The sequence below is a fragment of the Cygnus olor genome, chromosome 11, assembly GCF_009769625.2.
Source record: "Cygnus olor isolate bCygOlo1 chromosome 11, bCygOlo1.pri.v2, whole genome shotgun sequence".
NCBI lineage: Eukaryota > Metazoa > Chordata > Aves > Anseriformes > Anatidae > Cygnus > Cygnus olor.
The window spans coordinates 2,341,387-2,362,549 of record NC_049179.1 but is presented as its reverse complement, the minus strand read 5'-3'; the positions used below and the strand labels follow the sequence as shown (position 1 = coordinate 2,362,549).

The window sequence follows — 21,163 nt, the reverse complement described above, 5'->3', positions numbered from 1 at the left end:
TATAAGTTAGAAAACCGTGCTTTAACACTGTTCTCTTATTTCTTTTTTTTTTTGATTGGATTGAAAAGAATTTGAAATCGACCTCAGAGGCAGCCAGAGGCGAGTGAAGTCGATGGAGCTGCTGCCAAAAACGAGGCCTGCGACTGAAGCCAGCGATGGTGAGGTTAGGATAGTGTTTATTTTTGGAAAATCCAAATTATAATTAAGAACAAGCCTCTAATTCTGATTCTGCATTTATACATGTTGAAAATACTCTGCAGGAGAGTATTTGATGCAACACACAGTCACTAGCAGCAGTGCAGCTGACACCGATACTCTAAACACTTTTAATGCTCTCTTTTCATGCACTGAAATATAAGTATACTTCACTGCCTACTCCTTAGCGAGTGAAAAGGTGTTTCTTCAAACTATCCCACTAGATGGGAAATCATGCAAGCATGTCATAGGAAAAAACACAAATGACTGAAAACATGCAGCCTTTCACCAACAGTTACAGCAAGTCCTTACATCCTTTCCTCCCTGCCTGTATTTCTACACACGACGTTCTGACTGAGCTCAATAATTTTTCTTATGTTTTGTCTTTTTTCAATGACAAATGATGCTTAAAATACCACAGTGTAAGCATCAGAGTCATAGCTACTCACTTGGCACTTCTAATGCTTGATGTGTATTTCATTTGCGATTTATGGTGATGAAAATGAGTTTTAAATTTCCTGAATAGCTGACAAGATAATGATAGCAAGTCATCAATGAGTTTTGTTTTTTTTTTAAAGTATGGACGTCAGCCACCTCCCTTTTCTGTTTGTGTACGTGTTTGCCCTGCCTTTCCAGAGCACAATATTTTGTCTCTGATGCCTGCTGCAAGTGGCACACAATGGAGCCTCATTGCTCCACAGAGACCGTTCCATGAAAAAATAAATACTGAAACCCAAACTCTCCCAGCAGGTAAACACTGCTCGTCTCCCCTCCATAAAGCAGCCAGTGTTGCACAGTGGCAGCCCTCCCCTCTGGGCTTCAGCTCCTCGAAGGTCTCGGGGAAGGAACCTGCGTAGGGAGCTGGGGTCGCCTGTCCTCCTGGGGCTGTCCTGGGGGGCTGGAGCATGCCCACCGCCCGTGTGGCCATGGGTCGGGGCAGCTACCGGCCAAAGTGGCTTCCACTGCCTCATTATGCTTCTGTCAGTGTAGCTTCTTTCTGTGCTAGGTGGGCATTCACTTTCTGTTCCCCCCACCCTTTTGTTCTCTAGTTAATCTAAGCCTGGATTTATGGCAGCGGAGACAGCACGTGGCCTGGGACATCCACGCTACTGCTCTGCAAAGGTGAGTGCTGTTATCTCACATGGAAGGGGGGAAGAAATGCAGAGTCACCAGCTGGGACCGCGAACCTACGTCGTCCTCGAGGTGGGGGCTGGCGGGGTGCCCTGGCCACCTGGTGAGCGTGGCACCAGGGCAGCGAGCTCCGCCACGGCCGGGCCAGAGGTGAGCGCTCTGCTCTCCTGCCTGCATCCAGCTGTCCATCTTCGCCCACAGCGCCGGCTGTTTTCCCCTTGTTTCATTCACCTCCCCTTTGCCTGTTTTTCCCCTTGTAACTACACTACTGAAAACATATATTCCCCACCTCAGAGAAGCGTGAGGGAGCCTCTGGGCTTTCTGTTTAGCACAGGCTGCAGTTTCTCCACACATTGCAGCAGCTCAGATGTTTTGTGAACAAATTTTGGGTTAGGGCTTGGCTGGGCAATGCGTGTATAAGGCATTGATTGACACCTGTGGTACTTCTGCTTCTTGAGTAACGATGCAAAAAAAGCCCGTGTTTCGGTTCAGATGCCACCTGTAAATCTTTCCTTTAATGCTGGGGATGAAAGGCAGGTGTGCCCACAAGGTTGGGCGGCTCCAGTTTGCGTAAGCAGCACCAAATAATCCCCGCTAAAGCCCTGCAAGTGCTGGGGAGCCCATGTTGTCCGAGTGCTCGGAGCTGCTGCCAGGTACAGCTTGGGGGCACCTCTCGCGTAGATGGAGGCAGCTGTTATCGGAGCGGGAAGTGCCGCAGTGCAAACAAGCGCCACGGCTGGAAAGCTGCAGAGGGGAAGAGAGATGCCAGCAGCCGCTGGGTGCGAGGCGAGTGGCCAAGGGGGTGGCCCCACGGGGTGCTGGGTGCCTGGTGCTGGGGCAGGGCTCTGCAACGAGGGCCCTGTGTCCTGCCTCATAAACATGAGAGGGGTAAACTGAGAAGTCTGATAGCAACCTGGGGATTAAGATTCAGCGCTAGACCAGAGCCGGGGAGAAAAGGGACTCTGCACCACTTGTGCCTTCGCAAGTCAAGGCTGTGCTGGGGTGTCTGGAAGGCACTGCCCTGAGCTGGGGCAGTCCCAACGATGCTGCAGCATACAGCAGCCTCCTAGGACAGCCCAGTGCCTGTATCCTCTCCCCAGCTCCCCCTCCGTCCCTCTCACAAGCAATGTACCTCTTTGTTTAAAGGGAAAGAAAAAAGACTGCAAGTCTTGAGGTGACGTGTTTCATTGGCCGAGTGAAAAGCTGAAAGCACTAGGTAAGCAGGGCGATCGACTCGGAGAAGCAGCTGAGGAAGGGCTTTAAATGCAGCACGTGTTTGTTGCCGGGGCTTTATTGCTGACAGCCCACGGTGGCTTGCTATTGGCTCTGTGCAGTGGAAAAAAGTCTCAATGACAGCAAACAAACAGGGGCGAAGCCCTCCCCCTTTCTTAAAGATCCTCAGATCAAGGCCATGGACCCTTAGCATGTTTGTGACTAGGGCCCTGTTTTCTGCAACGTGATCCCTGTGTGCAAATCCCACATGGAGCAGATGCCAGAACTGCAGCACTTATTTGACATTTCAGTTAAGAAGCAAAACAAATGTGTTCTGTACTTATCTTTTCTCTTTTAAGCAAAAACAATCAACTTTGAAACAAGGGCTTTGATTGCTGTATCTCTGACGTCACCTGTACATCGATGTGATTCTACAGAGTGTGGTGGGGTCACTGCTGACTTGCACTGATGTCAGCAGGAGAACAATCAGGCTCTGTGTTGGTGAGGCAGCAAAGCTGCTTATGTTTTGTGCAAAGAAAGAAACTCAGTTAAGCAACTTAAAGGGAAAATAAGTTAACCAAGAAATTCAGAAGGAGCCAAAAGCAATACAAGCAAAGATAGTGCAACAATGTTTTAACTGTCCTGCTAGTTTTAAAAAAAAATAAATAGCCAAATTAAATAAACATTGACTTCACTATAAACGCATACCATGATCTCTTTTATTTTCAAGTTTTAATTGACATCCAAAGGTAAGCAATTTAAGAACTTACTGCTAGTTTTTTTTTCAGTATACATGCTGTACTTTATTGCCTTTGAGATCCTTGCATGAATGTCAATTTTCCTTCCACTTCAAATAATGTTATGCAACATGAGAATAAATCAACTAGGGATTGCAATTACAGTTTAACTAGTGTAAAAGGAGCAAAGAAAGCACTACACAATATAGCCCAAGCTGAAATCCTAGCTCCCTCTGTATTAAGGGGAGTTGACCTTTGTATGTGGGCCATGGATTTCAGCACTGATGACATTTGCCAGCCACAGATGTATTTTTTACCCCACAAAGTAGAATCAAGCCTTTCAGTGTCCAGCTTTTCATGCCCCTCCCCTTTTTTCTGTAGTTGCTATTATACTCTCAATTTCCAGAGACTGTTAGACTCCTGAAAAGATTACTGTAAACCAAAATAAGTTAAGTTTACAAACATTACCCTTGGGGTGATGTAGGCTTGCTCTTTATCACAGGAGGTCTGGGACACTGAGAGAATGCAGCTGGGAACTGACACAAGCAACCCTGCCAAGGAGCAAGGTAAACCACTGTGCTCATCACCACGGGCTATACAGCTACAGGAAAGCAGGTAATGAGTGGAATTTTGGGGAATCTAAAAAAGGAAAAAAAAAATCCCCGAACTGGGAACCAGTGAAACCTAATTGTGGGTAATTTTCATACGTTTATACTGAAAAAAAGTCCTGATGACTCTATGTGCAACCCTTTCTGTTTGATGCCATTTCTATTCAGTCTTTACTATTAACACAGTATATGTCACTGAATGGCCATGAATATATTAGAAGGACTCTAGCTAATAACTACACACCTACAACTTCTAGAACCAGGCCATGGCAGTTTTGCAATAGCTCTGGCATTTACCTAATAAACCCCAACTCACTGTCTACTTTGGTAAATAATATGCAGCTTCTCTTGTAAACCACACGTGTGGTACATTAAATATTGCTCTGCATTTAACAGTGTGCTACTTTCCTGTCCTACTCTCTCGTAAGCCTAATAGGAGCTGTGGTATTAATTTAGCCTGGGTGGAACCGTAGGCTGGACTTGTTGTTCCGGCAAGGTAATTGCTTCACTATGTAAAGGACTTATGCTTTTCATTTACAATGCACATAGGAAGTCATCTGTAATTTCAATATCCTCACCAGTGTAGCTGAAGTAATTCTTATGTTGTGAATGTGCTCACTGTGTCAGTTCTCTCACAGGTGGAGCAGCTCTATTGGCATGGTGAGGTGTACCACCTTTAGGTGGTATTTTAAAGGGATGCTGGCTCTGCTCCACCTGTGCCCGTCAGGCTTTCCTGTGAAATGGGTACCGATTTGATGGAGGATGCATCCAGCAGCAAGCCATCATCCTGCTGGGGAGGATGAGCACTGCCTGAGCCTGGACGCGTCCACGAGCCTGCCTGGCAGATGGTGAACGAGATGGCAAGTCATCAGAGAGCTGTGCAGAGAAACTTGCCAAAAGGTGGTTCTGGTACAAGCTCCAGGTGAGCCGCCTGCAGCAGTGGAGTCATGCGAGGGCAAAGGGTGTGAACATGAGTCCTGGTGGAGAGGAGAGCTGCCTGAGCCGGAGAAGCGGGCTGGGAAGTGCCGGCTCCTGCGGCAGGGTGGTAAGCCACGAGCGGGGAGCAGCCCTGCCAGCTGCTGCACTGTGAGAGGGAAAGTAAACAGGGCTGGCGGAGGCATCAGAGGCTGAACTTCGTGAACTCCTACCCGATGGAGCTACACCAACAATTAACTCAGTGCAATTACTTGTGCAGGAGTGCACTGGAAATTATTGCAAGATGGATCAAGCCATTAGCAATAGAAAATACAGCATTGCAAAACTCCAAACGCTGCCTTCCAAGTGTTATTCACCCACTTTCCACTGAAATTAATAGAAATAATATAAATAGGGTGCTTGGATTCCTGCCGGGTCACTGAAACAAGCAGCAGAGGCATAGCCTCTGGATGTGCCTGCTCAAGAGTAAACTGTCAGTGCTGAGTGGCGAGAGATGACTTAGGCTGGAAACAGTTCTTGTGCTTCTGCTTTCCCCCAAACTTCTGCTGTTGACAACATTTTGCTGTTTCTCTTGGCAAATATATTTCTCTAGCTTCTGTTTGGGGAATGTTGGGGCTTGCTGCTGCTACAGAAACTTCAGTTTTCCTATGGAAACCTATAAATTTTCTGATTCATGTTTCCATCAAGTTTAGTCCTGGGTAAACATTGTGTAACGTTAGCATTCATCAGTGAACTTGCACAATCCCCTTGAAAAAATATTAAAGAAAAATACTGTTTCCAGTCTAGAATGAATATTACAGCCAAAGAAAAGATCTTTTATGTAAAACAGAATTTCCCTCTCTTTCAGAAATTAATGATCTATTCACAAGTATACAGTTTACTTTTCAGTGTATTACCGCATGATTCGTGAAGTGCTGATGCAGTGAAGGCTAACTGCTGCACTCTTTCTGAGGAGCTGTCTGCCTGCATTGACATTTACATAGAACTTAGCCTTTTTGTAAAGCAGGACCTTTACGTGCCTTTATCTTCCTACTTGTGTGTTTCCGTTCCCATCAGTCACCCCTTCTGAGAGACAGCTGCATTAGTTCTGAGCTTGTATCTAATTATGCATCACAGCGCAGTTACTAAAGAAGCATATGAGGTTTATGAAACATCATTTTAGGAGGTGCTCCAAACAGAGAAGAGATTATACAAGTCACTGTTTCCAAAGGGGATTATGGAAAAGCAGGCTTCAGCTGGCAAAAAAGACCAAACTGTTGGACTGTGCTCCCTGCAACAGTGGCGGAAGAAGAGATCCCATCCCCAGCAGGGCTGAGCACCTGCCACTGCTGCCGGAAAAGCAGAGAAGGCACAGGGCATCCCATGGGATCAAGGAACTGGAGGAGCAGCACAGGACAGGGATTGCTTCCAACTAAAGGAATCTGCTGTATGTGAGCAAGGTCTAGCAGCAAAGTGTGGAGTCCAGGAAATGATTTCTGGCAAGGAGTATAAGCTTTCCTTTTGAGAGGAGTGCAGTTATTGCTCCATTGTTCTCATAGTTCCCTCCTAACTTAGCCTTGGCTGTGTCTCCAGTGAGAAAGTCCTGCTGGGAAAATAAAGGAATTTAAGAGCACGGGGGAAAAAATATCAGAAGTCATGTAAATCATTTCAAGAAGTTAATTTAAGAGCTAAGAACATGATAATAGCTGTATATTTTTGCTTTAAAAGGGCCTAACGGTAGTGAAATTAAGCAGTGGAAGTTTTTGGTAGGAACTATGTGAAAATATAAATCTCTGTATGTTAGCAAATGCCAGGGTCTAACAGCAGAGCACCTACTGATTTACATTTTCTTGTTTACTTTGTTCAAAATATTTAGCACCAGGCCCGTGATCTGTGTTTCGAAGAAAGACAACAAAAATTCTCTTGTTCCTACCCTGCCATAGAGCCTGATTTTCCAGTCACGTGGCAGGTTTTCTGTGAAACTAAATCCATGGACTCGATTGAAGCATTTATACCAGGGAGAGCAGAAAATCAAGCCCATAGGCTAACGTTTTCAAAACATATCTAAAATTAGGTGCCTATTTCCATAATTAGGAATTTCAGTAGAGGTGAGCAGGTTTTTAAAAATGCTATGGATTCTGCCAAAGTCAATGGGATCTGAAGATTAATTTTCCTTTTAAAATCAGGTTGTTCTTATTTAAATGCCCAAATATTGCAGGCCAGTGCTGAACATCCTGGGTTGAAGGTTTTCATTTCCTATCCCTTTCTGTAACTGTGTCAGTATGTACCCAGTACACAGAGTCTCATCACGTAGTGCTCTGTATTATATGAATATAGTCCATCTTGCCAGACTTTGATACGACAGTCTGTTTGGGGATTCAAAATGAAAAGATTAGAGGAATTTATTTTCCTCTCTTTGATCCTGAGATGAGCCAAAACGTAACTGGGAGAGGCCTAAGGGCTGCTCAAAATTATGCTGGTGAGAACAGTAGTGGAGGAACTTGTGCACAGGCAAAGAATAACTTGTGATAAGCACAGAACAGAACCACCTCCGTGGCTCCCACCAACAAGATCTTCCTGCCTCTCGGGTAAGGGTGAAAGGATCCCGTGGATGAGCTCTGGGTGCGCTGCCTTACTGCCCCTGTAGTATCTCTGTGACATCACAGGCCGTGCTGCCTGGAAACTCTGAGGATGAGAAATGCATTTTAGGCAATTTTAATGCATTTTTTGATCTGTTTAGGTTGATGCTACTAAAATACTTAAATCTAGCTGTTAAATAAAGGTGAATGAGGCTAAAATGTACGCTCAGAAGGAGGCTGAAGTCAATGGCTGTAACACGAAGGATGGCAGACACAGGGAAGACATTTTGTTCAAGCTTGTTACTGTGGTTATAGGCATCTTGAGAAAGAAATATGAGGAAGAATTCTCTTCCATTCAACTAGACTCACTTATCTGTATATATTGATTAATTAAAAACCAACCCCAAAATGACTATAAACCCTAAAACTAAACATTTAGAACATATGGCACTTTAATTACATGGGTTTATAATTCAGTAGCAGTTGGCTCTTCTGTTCCTACAGATTAATACATTCCTACAAGCACATAACTCATTTCTATTTTAATGCTTTTTCCAAAGTGGTTACTACTTTTAACAATTAAATTACAGTTGATTCTTCGTAATTTTTTTTAGCACATTTCAAGTTTGTTTCACTGCAGACTGTATCCCCTAGTCTATTTCAGATTGTCTAACTTCATCCTTTGGCTCTAATATTCTCCCAAGTGTGGTGATTTTTTTTACCACAGAGGCAAGCATGTCAAAAGCAGTTGTGCTATGCCACTTAGCCGGCAGTAATTATCTGCAGGAATTGCAGGAATCTTGATCTGCTGCATCAGACATCAGTTCTGTGACAATTAATGCCAAAAAGACACTTGGGCTAAAACCAAAAACACACTTTGTTCCTGGTTGCAGGGACAGTTACCAAAAGTGTAGAGTGCTGAAGTTCTGAAAGAAAGCACAGACATACATTTATCTTGAAGAAACTTTTTATTTTTAAGTTAAAAAAAAAAAAAAAAAAAAAAAAAAAAAACAAACAACAACAAAACTTCCTGTAACAAACGAGGCTTATTCTTACATTTCTGGGAACAAGACATAGGTGAGAACATTGTGTCACGCTGCCCTAAGTAGTGTTTTTAAAAAATCTGATGGCCTTGTTAATGTTTCTACAGAGAATGAGGCTCCCACGGAAACTCACACTTTTCAGCACCAGAGACTATAGATATGTGAGAGCCGCTGTGTCCGCACAGGCACTGCAGCATAAGCTCTCACCTGTGTAGACACCAAAGCTAATCAGCTGTGAGATGTAAACTGATAAGAAACCAAGTTTTGTTCATGCATGTGCTCACAGAAGTATGTGTTGATTTAGGCTTGGCAGTTACAGATCTGTTAGTATTTCTAAACTAATCCTGCTTTTGTGTGACATGTAATGCAGCCATACGTTTTTCAGATGCTTTAACTTCATGTTTGGCTTCTCAGGTCAGAAACCAGTTTCAGTGCTGTCATTGTTCTTAAATAATTTTCAAGTATGCGTAAGCGAATTCTCATGGCTGAATCCCCTTATGCCATATTTTCTCTGCATATTCATGCAGTGCTCATCATTTGGTCGCTGACTGGGAGGAAAGTTATGAGTTCAAGGCCATTTTTAGTCACTGTATCCAAACTGAATCCACATCTTTGGTGTGTTCATCCTTAATTTGCTTTTAGTATTATCCATGAAATATTACAAAATTAGATCTTTCTGATCAGTCTTAATTTTCTCTCTTTATTTAGTTATCATTATTCTAGATATATGTCTGTGTGATCAAAAGGGAAAGAGTCCTTTCTTCTCTGAAGTAAAGCAGGACCAAACATACCCCTTGCACGCTGGGTCCAGAAATGGTCTGAGTCAACAGGAGAAGCTGACCCTGAATTCTCATACAGAGCCATGTACACCAGGACCCTGCACATCAAACCTGGCTTACTCTTGTCATATCCCTTAGAATGGTCTCCTTTTCCTATGATAAACAGTTTTCAGGCTGGTACCTATATTTCCCATTGGCCTGAATTATGAAGAAACTGGAAACTGCACTTACTATTTGGCAAATTAGTTAAGAAAACATTGGGGGAAAAGTGCTTTGAGAAAATATTTTCTCGGAAGTTGGGCCTATCTGTGCCTGGTCAGTTGTTAAAAAAATGCCAAATAGAGATTAAGACTTTAAAAATGATTAAAAATTAAAAACTATGTGACGCATAACAGTTAAATAGCTACAGTTGCATTTAATCAGTAGAAAGACAGATTCATTTTTGATTGTAAAACCAATATTAGAACAAGCTACAAGCTAATTTGCAATATTTTACAGCAACAATTAGTGGCGTAAAGGATGTGACTTTTCATTTGGATGACTATCACCAGTGGGAGGATCTGACAGGAGACTGAATCATGCTCTGTGTAGTCATGCTCATCTTCACATATGCATACATACACACACACACACTAGTTGTTGCTCAGTCAAATTCCTCTTTTTATAATTCTGGATTGCCACATTTGCAATTATATTGCATCCGCCAGAGAGCTCTGAGGTCTGTAATTGCCAAACACGTATGCAGGAGTCACACAGAGACAGAAGTGACACTCATGTACTTGTGAGTGTAATATCAAAGCACTGCATGTGATACTCCTACTGGCCTACGTATTCGGGGGTATGGCTGAACAGAGAGGTGTTTACTGGACAGTTTATTCCCTGAAGCACCTGCCCAGTATAAAGCTGTACATCTGATAAATGAGAGAGGGAAATAGGCATGGTTTACGTAAGGCAAATAGCGTAGAATGGAGTTGTAATGAATTTGTACATGCTTTGCAGTGTCAGTGGCTGATCATCTGTCTGTGAGAGGAAGGTGGCTGTGCTTATCCTAAGCATATACAGGGATCCTGGCACACCTGAATGGATGGTGTTCTCAAGTGCCTGTCCTAGCATTAGCAATTAGCATTTGCCCGTGGGTTCTGCCGGAGCTGGCGCGGGGAGCGGAAAGTACTGATGGCCACAGGGAGGTTTGCTCTCAGCAGAGCAGGTTCCTGACGTGCTTTGCCGTGCAGTCCCACAGGCCTCGAAACGAAGGATGGAGCCTGCCCATCCCTTATGGGGAAACTTGAATTTCTGGTGGATTAACGCAGTTGTGTAACCGCAGCACGGCTGGCTTCATTGCCTTCCTACCCAGCATGGTTATCGGTGTGAAGTGAGCGTGAAGCAGCTACAGACTGTGGCAGTTAATGGTGCCAGGGCGGAGGACACGACCAAGGCCTCCCCTCCTTCACGGCTCCTCTGGCAGGGCTGAGCGAGCTGGGGGCGGGCAGGGCGGCCCGGGGCCCAGCGGGTGGGGCGCTTCGCACCTCTGTGTGTGTACGTGTATGTACGTGTATATATAGACACGTGTGCCTGCAGCGGCGGGCACGCTCCTGTGTGGAAATACACAGAGCCGGGGCGCAGCCACACGGCTCCTGGAGGGACACCGGGCAACGGCCGGCGGCGGAAGGGAGCGTCCGCGGGGCCGGTGAGTGCGGGGCCGCCCCGGCCGCCAGGCCTGCCGCCACCCCGGGCGGGCAGCGCGCCCACGGGCAGGCCGCGGCCGGCACCGCGTTGCCACGGCAACCGAGCACGGCGGCGGCGGGCGGAAGTGAGGGCAGCGGATTGGCTGCCGCAATGCACGTGAGGCGGGCGGCGGGCTCGGCCCGGCCCGGCCCGGGGCTCGGCGGGGCCCCGCGGGAGGGCGGCGCCGCCCCTGCGCTCCCCCTGCGGGCTGCGGGGCCCGGCGGGGCCCGGCGGGCGGGGATGCGCGTGCCGGGATGTGCGTGCCCCGCGCCGCGGCGGGGAGGAGGCGGAGGAGGAGGAGGGCGGTAGCCCGGCGGTCCGCCCGCCCGCCCGTCAGTCAGGCAGGCGGCGGCGGCGAGGAGGCGGAGGCAGGGCCGGGGCCGCGGCTGAGGCGCAGGCGGGGGCGGGTGGCGGCGGCGGGGCCGGGGATGGAGGCGCCGCGCAGCGCCCCGCCGCCAGCCGCCGGCCGCTGAGGGGCCGGGAGCGGGGCCGGGGCCTCGGAGCGGCCGGAGGGGGGCAGCGCCCGGCCGGCAGCGCCCGCGGCGCCGTGACTCAGAGGCGCGGCCGGCCGGGGGTGAGCCGGGGCTTGTTGTCGTGGGGCTCGTCCCCGGCAGGTTATAAATAGAGCCGCCCCGCCGCCGTGTCACGGGAGGACACCCTGGCGAGGCGCGGGGAGGCGGGCTCGGTTCGGCTCGGCTCGGCTCGGCTCTGCCCGCAGCGATGCGAGCCGGGGGGCCCGGCTGCTAGCCGCGCCGTCTCGGCAGCCCCGGCGGCGCGCCCGGGCGCGGTTGGGTGTTTTTATCCCCAAAATATCGCTGGCTCGAGGCAGTCAGCGGGTCTTCGCCAGGACAGCGAGCAAATCGTTCAAGCTCGTTTCCGAGCTCTGGAGAAGCAGAGAAGATGAAGCCCGAACGAGGTAAACGAGTTACTGAGATTTAATTTCGGGCGTTTATCCGTGAAGTAGCGCGTCGTGCTGTTCTTGTGTTATTGCTCAATTTCCCCATCCCCTCCCGTGTCGTCCGGGGGGATGGGAGAGAACACAGCTGCTCGGGTTCAACTCGGGAAATGCTAATGGGAGCGTGGTACTGCGAAGGTAGGTTCTGAAGATAATTAACAGCACTGTCCTGCTCGTCCTTCGTTTTTTACCCTGCCTTGATTGGATGAAAACGAGACAAAACACCGTAGCAAACCTCTTTCTCTCTGGCAGCGGTGCAGTTTGTATGTCAATTATAGCCAGCCAGGTAGCACAGAACTGTAGTGCTGGAGCAAGAGCCGGTCAAAGGCAAATCGGGCATCTATAGGCAGTGTCAGCACCTGGACAAAAACGTCAGTATCGCTGCAAAACACCCTGAAAATAATTTACATCTTATATCTGGTGTGTTTGTTTTTCAATCCAACAATGGTTTTTGTTCCGGTTACGAAGGAGATGCATCAGAAAAAGCGTGCTAAAATACTCTTTTTTCATGGTCATTTGGTTGCTGTTATTGTCTTGCTTACTGGCATCTGCTTTTGCAGAAAAATAAAGTCGCTTGTCTACGTATATGTTTATAATACTTCAGCTCTTTTGCAGTGTAGCAACAGCTGCTGATGCCCCTAGAGTTGGAAATATGTCATGACTTCTATTTTGAACCACATGAGCAGTGATTATTGATTCCTGTTAGTTAAAGCAAGATTATTTAAAAAAGGCAAATCTTATTATTTGGGCATATTGTGTAATTGTGAGCATTAATTAAAATAAATCCTTGCTTAGATATTTGGGTTTCTTAAAGTTTTGATGATTCTATTGTTTACCTGGTTGCTTTCAGTTTTAAAAACACACTAATTTTGTGTTATAATCACTCTGGTGTTTTGAGAAACACTTTAATATAGCTTAGATAGCCATCTGTTAAACGCTAACACTTACATGACATACCCATCTTAATTAGGTTTGTTAATGACACGTTTGCTAACAGACACACTGCACAATTGACCACTCTTAGGTGGATTTTATGGATGTATATGCTGTAACAATTATGTGGTGTGACAATAGCACGTACATAGTACAGGGTTAATTTGTAAATGTATGCATAAATTAATGTGATTTAAATACTGGGGGGTTGAAATGGGCTTTCTTCTTTGCTGTTCCTGTTTCTTAATTGCTTAAAACTTCACGATTGACTGCATCAAAGCAGGTTGTTTTTAGAATCTCTTTAGGTTTTAATATTAGAAACTGAAGTTTGAAAACTACCTATTGTCAAGATGGAGGAAAACTTCAACATCAGATAAAAACCAAGTCAATACTTGCAGCTTTAAAATATTCTGCTATAGCAATCTAAAACCTCCGTATGACCTTTGTCTATTCTATTCGTTGATCTTTAGGCAGAAAATATTAGAACAATGAAAACATCTCTAGCTGCTGTATAATAAGTGATCAGATGCCTTTTTAAACTAATCTCATGTGGAGGGAACCAAAATTATTAAGAAAGCAAGTTGCTAGTTTTTGCTCCCCCTCCCCCAGAATCTAGTGGTTAATTAATTGAGAGTCCTATCCATTATAAAACCTCTATGGCAAAAAGTGTGAAATGTATCAGAAGTAATGTCTTAATTCTTTTAAGGTAACTAACAAAAATCTGAATTCATCTGAAATGAAATCAAATCATTGATCTTGGCAAACATTGGCAAGTATCTCCAGCCGTTTTAGTAAATGCCTCCAGCTTAACTGTGTGCTAATATAATAGAGTAATACCATGCACAAAGGGGGGTTGTGAAAGTGCTGCCTAAATGCCACATGCGGCCCGCAAAGGCACGAATCATGCAAATGTTTACGTGTGCTGCTTTCTGCATAGCAGCTGCACCCCAGGATACAAGCAGTCAAGTGTGCAGTCACCTGCTTCCAGTCGCGGGGAATTAATAGCGGAGGGCAGAGGGGAGGCAGACCACTCAGCTCGCCAGTCTTTGCTTTCCTGCAGGCCTTCAAGCCCTGAGAGGACTGCAGATCCACAGAGCATGGGAAACAGAAACAGACCTGAAAAGACTTGAAACTAATTTTTTTTTTTCATTTGCACAATTATATCAGAATTCGCTTGCAGCCGAGGTGCATGGCTCTTGTAATTAGAATTACACTTAAAACTATGCTTAAGATTGTAATGCCCAGATGTGTTGGGAGATGCTATTGTTTAGCCTTACTATACCAGTAAGATTCTGGTTGTCACCAGCAGAGATGGGTGGTACAGGGGAGGGAAGGGGAAACCTAATTTTGCAACCACATCTCTAATGGGGGAGAAATGTTGTAGAATATTTCAGCTTAAGGAGGTGAGAGGTGTGAGGGAAAAAATAAGGAAAAAGGGAAATTTTTGTTAAGCAAAGAAATCTGGCCCAAAGGTAAACTTACTACCTCTCTTTATAATAAGGAAAGTTTGAAAATTACAGATAAAAACGTGCAATATTTGAGAGCAGTGTGGAGGAAGTGGGGTGTTGTAAGGCAAACCCGTGGAGCAGTTTCGTGAGTCAGGAAAAGATGTGGTCGTGTTCTTACTTGCGCCTTCAAAGCTGATTTCTTCCTTCGCCATGCACGTGCAGGGCATGTCCCGTGACCATCCGTCAGGTGGGGTGTCGGTGTGCAGGGGCAGTGGCTGCTCTGGGCACGTCCATGTAAATCCCTCTATTCTGGGTCTGGGCGATGCAGTAAGCAAGCTACTGCTGGCTGCTTGGCTCTGCCTTTCCTATGGTGGCATTCCTAATGGGAAGTGTCGAAGCATCTTAAAATACGGCAGTCGCGTTGCTTGAGCTGAGGCTTCACCAGTGCCAGTGAAAAGAAGGAACTTTCTCTTTCTTCCAGTGCTTTTGGAGTAAGGTTCCGTTTTGGGTTTTGTCTTTCTGCAGTAAGAACGTGTCAGCTTACCTCGCTTTGATTCGTGATACCATCACAATTTAGTTGTGTCGTACAGCTGCCTGGTCAGCTGCTTCGTGTCGCGTGTTTGGAGCTCTGTTTCCTTTCTCAAGTACAAAGCTTCGCTGTTGCTTCTATTGAACTTGACTCTAATGACTTCAGATCGCTTCACCAGCTTATTGAGTTTGGAAGACAGAACTAGAATTCACAGCAGAGTGCTCACAGACTCTTCCCGTTGAGCTTTGTTCATAAACTGTATAAACACACTGTTTCACCATCGGAGTTAATGAAAACATTGCACAATGTCAGGGCGATAGCATACTGCCAAACTCGGATGGCTTGTTTTGTACCCTTGGAGTACACTTGGTGCACAACTGGAAAAAATCTTGTGGTTTAGATGAATCGACAGTGTAGTGATATTTTTACTGTGGGAATGTTACACGACATCAAAAGTCTTACTATGGTCTAAATGGCTCCGAGTTGCTGCTCCTTCCTTCCCCCCACCGCCCCCAGCCCTGCATGAATGATCAGTTAAAGGAGGAAGACAGGCTTGTTTGTCTTTGAATTCATTACGGCTAGTTTTTATCACCTTATTCTAGTCTTTTCTTACTTTTTATTACCTTGCTTTATTTCTTCCTCTGATACGTTTTGTCTGTGTAGAGACTATTCCGTTCTCACTTACAAATCAAGCAAAAAGCGGTTGTTTTACATTCTGAAGCATCAGTTCCCTCCTTGAGACTATCCTAATTTAAGGAAATGGCTTTCTGCCTACAAGAGAGGAACAAGTCTGAAGATTGCCTCTTCTCCTCTCCTTCCTTCTTTGCAAGTCAAACTCAGATATATGCCTCTGGGTCTGTTTGCAGTAACTGGGTTAAGAGACTTTCTTGCACCTCGTTGGGTGCATGGAAAGAGCTAACTCTTCGGTTAAGCAGCATGCTGGTTGCTGCCTCATTTTGGAAACACCTGAAGGAGTTCTGGGTGTATCTGCAAGGAAAGCTGGAGGGGAAACTGATGAAGCTGAAAAGTTGATTTGAATGCTCTTCTTCAAATTCTTATGAGGAAGAATGGGGCGGGCGTGTGTTCTTGAAGGAAGCGAGCGAGGGGTTGTGGAGTTACTTTAAGTTAGGAGGTCAGGTAAGGTCCTTGTTTTAAAAGAAAAAACAAAAAACTTAGTTTTGTAGCCTGTATTAACTCTTCCATGGAAAAATTTGTGAAAAACTTGTTTGCAAAGATGTGTTGTGGACTATGTGGATCCAGAAGTGAAAATACCTCTTGAAAAGGGATGAGTGGTATTTTAGTGTTCTGTATTGCACTGCGATACAGACACTTTAATTTTATAATAATATCTTCTCAGGGAAACATCACAAAGCACTTAACTTTTTTTGGTGGTAGAAGGATGCAGACAGTAAACAAAGTAATAAACTGGAGATGAGGTACTTCCTGCTCAGCCGAGCTGTCACCCCAAAAGTGTTTCAGCAATGTTTCTGGCTTGGCTGCCACAGGTAAGTGCAGGTTGTGTGATAATGAGCTGGAGGTGACGCCGCTTCCTGGCCCAGGAGGAAGCATTTCTGGCAAAAATACCCTGCTGTGCTCCAGCACCTCTCGAACACGAAAAGGTGCGTGAAGAGAAGGGGGCTAGCAGCCAAGGGCAGGAAAGGGTGGGTATGTGCCTGCTTTTCCTATGTAGATTACTTTCAAATAAAAACAGCTTATTCTTTAAAAGAGACTAAAACTATTTAGGATAAAAACAAATAAACCATGCTGGCAGGTGGTCAGGATATTACACTCAGATTCCCTTTGTACGGCATGAAGCCATCTACACCTAATCTTTGGGGGGAGCAGATTTGTCCTGATAGCACATAATGTGCAGGCACAGTGATAGAGGATGAGTGAACAGGAATGTAAGCCTTTTTTTTTTTTTTTCCCTTTTAGTTGAGGGTAGAGTCTAGATTATTTTCAATATTACTCTGTCCTTGCCCCCAGGAAATAGGAATATATGCTCTTCTATTAAATTTCCGCTTAAAAAAAAAAATAGGGGAATTCTTAGCTTTTCGGTGCTCATCTTTTTTCTTCCAAAAATAAATCTAGTGGTACTCATTTGCAGAATCAGAAAACCTTAAGTTTTGATTTAAAATACCTGTTTATGTTAAGGTTTTTCTCCCTGTTGTGCAGTGTGTGCCTAGATATCAATAGTGAGGCAAGTCCTCGTTGTAGGACCAGCTCTTGTGTTGGAAGAGAGCTGTTATCGGTGTTCAGTAGTCGTTGTTCTTTGTCTGACCCTCAGGGAAAACAAACCATACTAGTAAAAAGCTATTTTGGTGGTGGTGGTTGACTGGTTTTGTCCCTACTAGCCACTTTCGGAGGGGCTCCTGCTGATGAAACTGACACTGAGAAGCATTTACAGGGGTATTTTGGGTCTTGTGGCTATGCCAAGGCTTGGGCTATATAACTGACCTTTCTGACTATATTCTTCACTTGCTGAAGTGAGAAACTTTGGCTTGCCAGATGAGATGCTTGGGCTGAAACATATTAGATGGGATTTTAGTTGTGAAGGGCAGTGTTGAAACTATTATTGGATCCGAGGTCTGCCAGCTTCTAAATGTTTTTAAAAATAAGCTAACATTTATAAATACAAATTCTCATGAGAGATGTGAGTGTGTTGCCAAATGAAATTCTGCTTATTAAAATTAGAAATCTTATGTGAAAACATTAACTGAAGGGAACAAACCAGCTATATAACATCTGTTGAAAGAACTTGCTCTACTTCACTCTTTACAGAACGATTTTTTGTTATTTTGACAAACTTCTAATAGCAACTGTTAAATGGTGGTGGAATAGCCATAGGGTTTGTTCTGTCAGCAACAAGTTTAAGATACCAGTCCAACAATTACCAGCTGTTCTTTTAGTCAATAAGGTCTTGTAGTTTATCTGTAACGACAGCTTTAATAAATTCTCCATCCTGATGTGATACTTACAAACTCGTTTTTAGATTTTAAAGGTGTTTCACTTCATTGTCTTTGAAGGTGGCAGTTAATTGTTCAGTCTTTGCAGGTCATTTGTATTTAATGTTTAGGCAGAAGCTTGTTCTTAAGTTTAAAATGCATTAGGAGTGTGTGTACAATTGCACGGTCACCTTTGTACCACTGAGCACAAAACTTCATGTATTAATAGGCAATTCAGCATGTCTATATGCCTAGGTGAATGCAAATACAGTTGGACTTTGGAAGACTTTGCGTTCATTCCATAGTCCTTTTTCTGCTCGTCCTTTTCAGGGTGGGATGGATATGGCTGTAAGTGCACAGCCTAGGCTGTGTACAGTTGATCTGCAAGTGTAACTCTGTGCCAAGATCAGAAGAACAATTTTTAATTGTTTTTAAAGGCTGTTCATAAGCATATAATTAAGTTGTACAGTAGCCTTGATAATTCTCAAGCTGTTTTTTTAACGTTGCAGTGTTACTGTGACCAAATCAAAGTGTTTTTACTTAGCTCACTTGTATTCAGATGTCAGGCCCACGTAACAAAGAAGAACTAGTTCTTTTCACTGATGATTGCTACTTTACCTTTTAATGTCAGCTTTTGGACCAAAACTGTTTAAAGTTGGTATCTGGAGTGGGATTACTAGGTTTTGTTGACTCAAAAGATGTAATGGGATAGTACATTGTCAGGGATAACTTGCAGGGAGGGGAGAGCTGTGTCAGAATCAGTGGAGGCAAATGAGCGCACGAAGAATGAAGCACTCCACATACATGCACTAAAAATGAAACTTCCGTGTCTCTTCTGAATGCAAGAATCATTATTATAAATAGAAGTGAACAAAGTAGTCATACTGAGAAGTCTTCTGGACATCTTTCTTTCTTTAAAGAGCAATAAGGGGAGTTCTTCAGCTTCCCACAGTTTATTTTGACTTGACCATTTTTCGTTTTGCTAGGACATCCACACTCTCTATCCAAGCAGGTAGTACCCAGTCGCCTCTTTGTGATCGATGCATTTCTCTAAAAGACTTCCCAAACCTATTAAGTATGACTTTGTTCCTTGCAGGGTGGGATGGATATAACTGTAAGTGCACAGTCACAGATTTCTTTCGGAGGTATAATAAAAATGTATTCTGAAGTAGAGAGAACTTTCCGAAATAAGGCCTCTCTGGTTGCATGTGTGCCATGTCCTCAGTTTTACGTTATGCATCCTGTGAAGTTGGTGACTTTTTCCATTGGGATTTCTGGGAATCAGGTGGGTAAGTAGGTCCATTGTAGATTGTGAAATTCCTTAGTGAGACACAGGTGACTGCTTGTACTAGTTTAACCTATTACAGGTGCTGTGCATGCAGGGATTCCTTTTGCCCACTGATGAGTCTTCAAGATTTCTAGGGCATGTTTCACAGTTCCCTATGCTGCAATAAATTAAGCTCCTTTCTCAGGGTGCTGTGCAAGTACCATCTTGTCATCAGGTACAGCAAGGGGAGGGAAGGGGAGAAAGGACTTCAATGAAGAATTGAAGATGGTGAGTGTTAGCTTATACCCACAGCATGGTCAGTACCACCGGGGGAGGTGGTGGTGTGGTGTGCCAGTGTGGGGACTTCTTCTGAGGGTCAGGGGAAAGAGGAGGAGAGGTGCAAGAAGAGCTGCCATGGTCAGCATGCTCTTCTTCAGAGTATGGAAGCCCTTCTCCCCAACCAGGTATTGCTCTTGGTTCCCTGCCATGGCACTAGCCCAAGTGCAACCATGATTAAAATTCGCACTTTCAAGCAGGCCAGCAAGTTTGGTAGAAAGCTTTTTCTGCAGATTTGGAGGGAGCAGAGGGTGGTTAAGAAAAACACTTGAGTAAATGTTAGTGGTGACTAGTCACTGAGGACATAACTTCTGCGTTAGCATAGTGATTTTTTGATATGTTGGGTTGATGCCTCCTGTTTGCCCTTGTTAATCACAGCTTTTAGTTCGGCTTTTAATTCTTATCAAGTAGCTTGACTTGGGGTAAAGAGAGAACTGATGGATCAGGAAGAGAAGAGCTTTAATAAATATTCCAGCGATGTGGAGTAGAGGGGGAGTTTCCTACTGGTAGGAACTGACTAGGGCAAAGTTGTCAGGACCAGCGTGAACTGGGAGTGCATGGTTAAGTCAAAGGGATCAGTATCGACTCTTATACCGCTCAAAAGTAAATCTTTTCTGTAAATTTTTTTAAAGACTCTTTATGAGAATTTTCTATGCCAAGCTTCCCACTTCAGATGCCTTTTAATGAAGCATGGCTTTGTTTTGCTTTGAGGGGGAAACTCAGCTTCGTCCTTGTGAATGGTAGGCCATTCAAATGGGCAGAGACACTTTGTTTGCCATGAAGAGGCTGTGAGAAACAAAGTATCTGGAGAACTAGGAGTGGGGAAAAGGGCTGGATACTGACAGTTACCAAAACTACACTACTAGCAGTGCTCCTTGTCAGGTGTTCAGGCTGGTAGCTGCTTACACCACACTAATGCAAGGAAGGTATGGAAGACCTGTTTTAGTCATGTTCATGCTGTTAAAAAGTGAATGAGTGAAAACAAGTAGCCAGTTTATGAAGCGGAAACAGGAGGAATAGTTGATAATACTAGAAAAGTTCTCCAGTGGAGATCCATTTTTTAAAAGAGCATGCGAAGGGTAAGTCCGTTTTCGTGTGAGGGGCTGGAAGGCTGAGGAATGTGAAGGGAAAAAAGTTGAATGCATTCAGAGTAAAACTGCTAGAATACACACCTGCCTCATCTTACATGGAGTGAAGTTCATTAAAATTGGCTATTTTTGTACTGCCTTTGGTCATTTCCTACACATAGTCACACTGATTTTACAAGAGTTTCTGTGAGAAAATATTTTGGATCAATTAGAAAAGGTTAAGTGGTGATGCTTGAAACGCATCTTACGTTCTTTCATCCCATCCCAGAATATATAATGGCCTTCAGATTTCTGTTTTGGGTGTGTTTTTTATAAACTAGCTCTATTCATCCTCAGTTAAGCTTCCAGTATGAAATTTTGAGCAGCTTTATGCTATGCATTGATACTTTTTCCTTTTAAAATTATGGTGAAACTGTTAGCATATTCTTTCAGCTTCTCTAGATGGTCTGTAGACAATATGTAACCTTTCTCACCCATGAAATTTGACTTTAAACATCAGAAAAAGGGAGAACATACATAAATTAAAATTGTGGATGGAGCATCTTGTCAGCCCCTTAGCATGTGTGGCAAGCATCCAGAACTGACCTCTGCTTTGTTGTGAGAAATAGAACATCTTGGGGGGGAAGGAGGAGAAATGGGGCCCTCTGCTTAATGTTACCTCCTCAACAACAGCTTTATGCCAGTGAATTTCACTGTTTCCCTCAAGGAGAGGAACTGTGGACAGACATTGGATGAAAA

At 44.6% G+C, this 21,163-nt stretch overlaps 1 protein-coding gene and 1 long non-coding RNA gene across 3 annotated transcripts in view; both read left to right on the top strand.

Annotated features, from left to right (window-relative positions):
• Window positions 1-74: 74 nt before the first annotated feature.
• LOC121076234 lies at window positions 75-7,485 on the top strand. Its single transcript, XR_005823406.1, has 4 exons — window positions 75-163; window positions 1,245-1,317; window positions 3,778-3,890; window positions 4,511-7,485. It is a non-coding gene; the product is annotated as an uncharacterized LOC121076234 (long non-coding RNA).
• A 3,305-nt stretch (window positions 7,486-10,790) lies between these two features.
• The window catches only part of FAM214A (family with sequence similarity 214 member A), a 47,421-nt gene continuing 37,048 nt past the window's right edge, over window positions 10,791-21,163 (top strand). The window contains exon 1 of one of the 2 annotated variants that reach the window (XM_040570281.1): window positions 10,791-10,886. Coding sequence is in view for 1 of the 2 variants with exons in the window: in XM_040570278.1 (XP_040426212.1) it covers window positions 11,825-11,840 (16 nt within the window). In the remaining variant the exon portion in view is untranslated. Of the gene's footprint in view, window positions 10,887-11,174; window positions 11,841-21,163 lie in introns of those variants that run through there. The other variant, XM_040570278.1, reaches the window with a different exon arrangement.